The sequence below is a fragment of the Pteropus vampyrus genome, unplaced genomic scaffold (assembly GCF_000151845.1).
Source record: "Pteropus vampyrus isolate Shadow unplaced genomic scaffold, Pvam_2.0 Scaffold6, whole genome shotgun sequence".
In the NCBI taxonomy this organism is placed as follows: domain Eukaryota; kingdom Metazoa; phylum Chordata; class Mammalia; order Chiroptera; family Pteropodidae; genus Pteropus; species Pteropus vampyrus.
The window spans coordinates 102784-105925 of record NW_011888787.1 but is presented as its reverse complement, the minus strand read 5'-3'; the positions used below and the strand labels follow the sequence as shown (position 1 = coordinate 105925).

Genomic DNA, 3142 nt, shown 5'->3' with positions numbered 1-3142 from the left:
GATGGAGGGCGCGCCGGGGTCATAAAAGGGAAGGCACGGTGACTTACGCTTTCTTCCTAGGCTCAGATGACCCTCCAGTTGTCGGATCTGTCTCTGCAGCTCAGGACTGGCCCCATGTTTCTGCAATGCATGGCCAAGAAGGGAGCAGGCATACTGGGCGGCCCTGGAGGGGAGGACGGGCAAGGTAAGGGGTAGATCGCCCTATCCTCCCCCCAGAAATGTCCTCCAACAGGCCGGTGTGGACTTCCCCTTTTCCCAGGTTGAGACCATGCCCTTTCCTCCTCTTCACGTCCATAACTCACCGTTTCTCCTCCGGGCCAGGAGAAGAGAAAGGCGTAAGAATAAAAAGGCGCCTGGAAGGGGGCGGGGGGGCACTACTTAGGGTTGCGAAGGTAAGAGATTTGACAATGACGGGGCAGTGAAGGCGGCACGGGGGTCCCTCGCAAGCACATCCGCGTGAGCGTGTCTGTGATATGTGAGGGGGCGGGGACAGTTGGAGAGTAGATAATTCTTCAGGATACGTGAACTAAGACATTTCAAGGCCATCGAGCCGAACTGAGACCAGACGACAGGGCCGAGGGTGACGGCAGGGTGAGGGGACACGGAAACTTGGAGCGACTCCTCAGCCCCGGGGACAGAGTCCGGGTCGCTATCCCCCCGGGGCGAACGCTCGTCATCCCACCACCGCCCAGCGAGGGAAGGGTTGGTCGTCGGTGGGCACAGCAACCCTGAGCGGCCTCCCGCTGGCCCACTCGTGCCTCAGTTTCCCCATGTTTTCGGTGAGCAGAAGCGCATCTCACGGCCGGCTCAAATCAGCGCCCCGCGGTCCGTGCGGGCCCCCGTAGCCCGAGCTGACCCTTGCTGACCCCACAGTGCGACCCGACCTCACCTCTCGAGGGTCCGCCCGCGCCCGCCCTCCCCCCACTCCCACGGGCCGCACCTGCACAGCCGCTCGCGGGCCTGGCTCTGGGCGCTGAAGCGGACCCAGGCGTCCATGACAGCGGCCGCCCCGGCTCCGCAGCGCCGCTCCCGCCCCACTTCCCGCCCCCGGTCACGCCTCCCGGGCGCCCCACGGTGCCTCGCAAGGGACAAACATCGTCAGGATTCAATCAAGGCCGCCCCCACGAAGCGGAATTTCGGTACGAGAGGCGCTGCTCTCTGGGCCTTGTGTTTTCGTGCTGGTCTGGAGCAGAGCGTCCTCTGGTCGCGGGGCGGGGCGTCTCTATTTCCCGAGCGCGCCTCCACCGGCAAGGTCTCCTTTAAATATTCTGGGCCAAGGGCGGGGCTTGCAGGCGTGGGGCGGGGCGAGAAGGCGCCGCCGAGATCTCGCGGAGGCGGCTGAGATGGGGCTCCCCCACCCCACCCCACTCCGGGGGGCTTCGAGCAGGACACCCCACACACGCGCGCGCGCGATCCAGTACCTGGCTCTAAGGGCTAAAAAAAGTCTATGAAAGTAGAAGCCACCACCTGTTCCCTGCAGGGCCCTAACAGTTGGACAGGTGACCTCCAGAACACAGATGGAGTCCAGAGACAAAGACTTTAGGAAGAATTTCGCAATAACCAGCTACGGATCCTAAAAAGGAAAGTGAAGAATCAGTGATCATAGCTAGCTAACTTCTTCACTCACACCCTAACCTTCCAGGTCTGCAGCCACTGACACCCCTTGGGGACAGTCAGCAGCGAGGGAAGAGGCCTGGACGGGATCAGGAGTGCAGGTAGAGAGTTCAGAGCTGCCCACCTTCTCAGCTGCAGCCAAGGGCCGACTGGGAGTGACCACTGTGCTGTTTGTTTCCTTAGCTGGAGAAAAGCTGGCTGTACTGTGGTCAGTGACGCCGCCGCAACCCAGCCAGCTCTGCCCCTCTCCAGTCTCGGGACTATCTGTCCATTTAGCAGCTGTAGTTTTTGTGGTTATGCCCCTAGACCCCACTTGGAATATCACTGTTAAATGGCTGCCCGGGAACATCACACGTCACACTCATGTTCCTGAAACAAATGGCCACTGTACGCTGCAGCTTTCCTTCCTGTGGTCTGAGTACCAGTTAATCAAATCTCAATATGAAAATAAACTAGAATCTAGAAAAAAGCTAGATATGAAGCAATTCCTTCACAACAAAAACCACTACTACCACATATATGTGTATGTATGTATGTATGTATGTATGTAGATTATACATATATATAATCTTTTAACCACATGTTGTAAACAGGACCTCTGCTATCCCAAGCTTTACAAAGCAGCTTGTTGCATCATTGCAAAAGGAATTATTTGGGTTTATATGAAGTAAATTTTAGATGTGAACTGAGAGTTACAAGCCTGTTTGTTGCATTATTTGCTTTTTTTACTTTTGTTTTTCTGAGTCTAGGCTCTACCATGAACTAGCTAAGACTGGCTAAATCACTTGAAACCCATGAGCCACAAGATGACATAGGAGATGAATTTCATCCTTTCTCACAGCTGGACAACCTGCTAACAGTAGCAATCTTGTGCTCCAATGGCAAACTGATGGTAACACTGATATATGTGAACAAGGTGATATTTTTGGTTCCAAATTAGTGTCTACTGTGTAAACTCTACATTGCCTGTATGCTGTGTTTAAAATACTGTCAAAAAGATTTTTTAAGTGTGCTGTTGGTGTGATGAGGGAGTAGTGAGCTAGTTAGGCTCAAGCTTCCAAGTATCAGAAGTAACTGAAAGGACAGTTTCTACAATGGATGGTAACTCCACGCACTTAATAGCTGATACTCTCCACTTTTCCTTAAAGTTCTCATGCCTGCAGAAATCACTTTTCCAATATGCCTTATACCTAGGAATCTGGTACCTACAGAGCTTTCCTTTTATCAAACTGACACCATCTACTTTACCTGAACCAAGGTACTAACTCTAAAGCTCAAAACTGAAAAATACTCTTTACTGATTCAAACCAAAATCTCAGCAATTTACCAAAAAGGGGGAGGGGCAGCCAACAGCATTTGGAAAATGTTGAATTTTATTACTTAACATTGTTTCACCATTATAGCTATTGTACATAAGACTATTACCAAAGGTCACTTCACAGAGTGGTTGGAAAGTGGCCTGAAATTTTAGCAGCATCCATTTTACCCAAGATTTATTTTTTCCACAGAATTAATCAGACACATCAGG

The 3142-nt window shown here is 52.4% G+C and overlaps 1 protein-coding gene across 1 annotated transcript in view; it reads right to left on the bottom strand.

Moving 5' to 3' along the window:
* PEX11B (peroxisomal biogenesis factor 11 beta) overlaps positions 1-1247 on the bottom strand; it is a 5378-nt gene extending 4131 nt beyond the window's left edge. The window contains exons 1-2 of the mRNA XM_023534822.1: positions 941-1247; positions 4-163 (exon numbers count right to left, since the gene is read on the bottom strand). Of these exons, the coding sequence (XP_023390590.1) occupies positions 4-163; positions 941-996 (216 nt within the window). The 5' untranslated portion in view covers positions 997-1247. The remainder of the gene's footprint in view (positions 1-3; positions 164-940) is intronic.
* Between the last annotated feature and the right edge of the window lie 1895 nt (positions 1248-3142).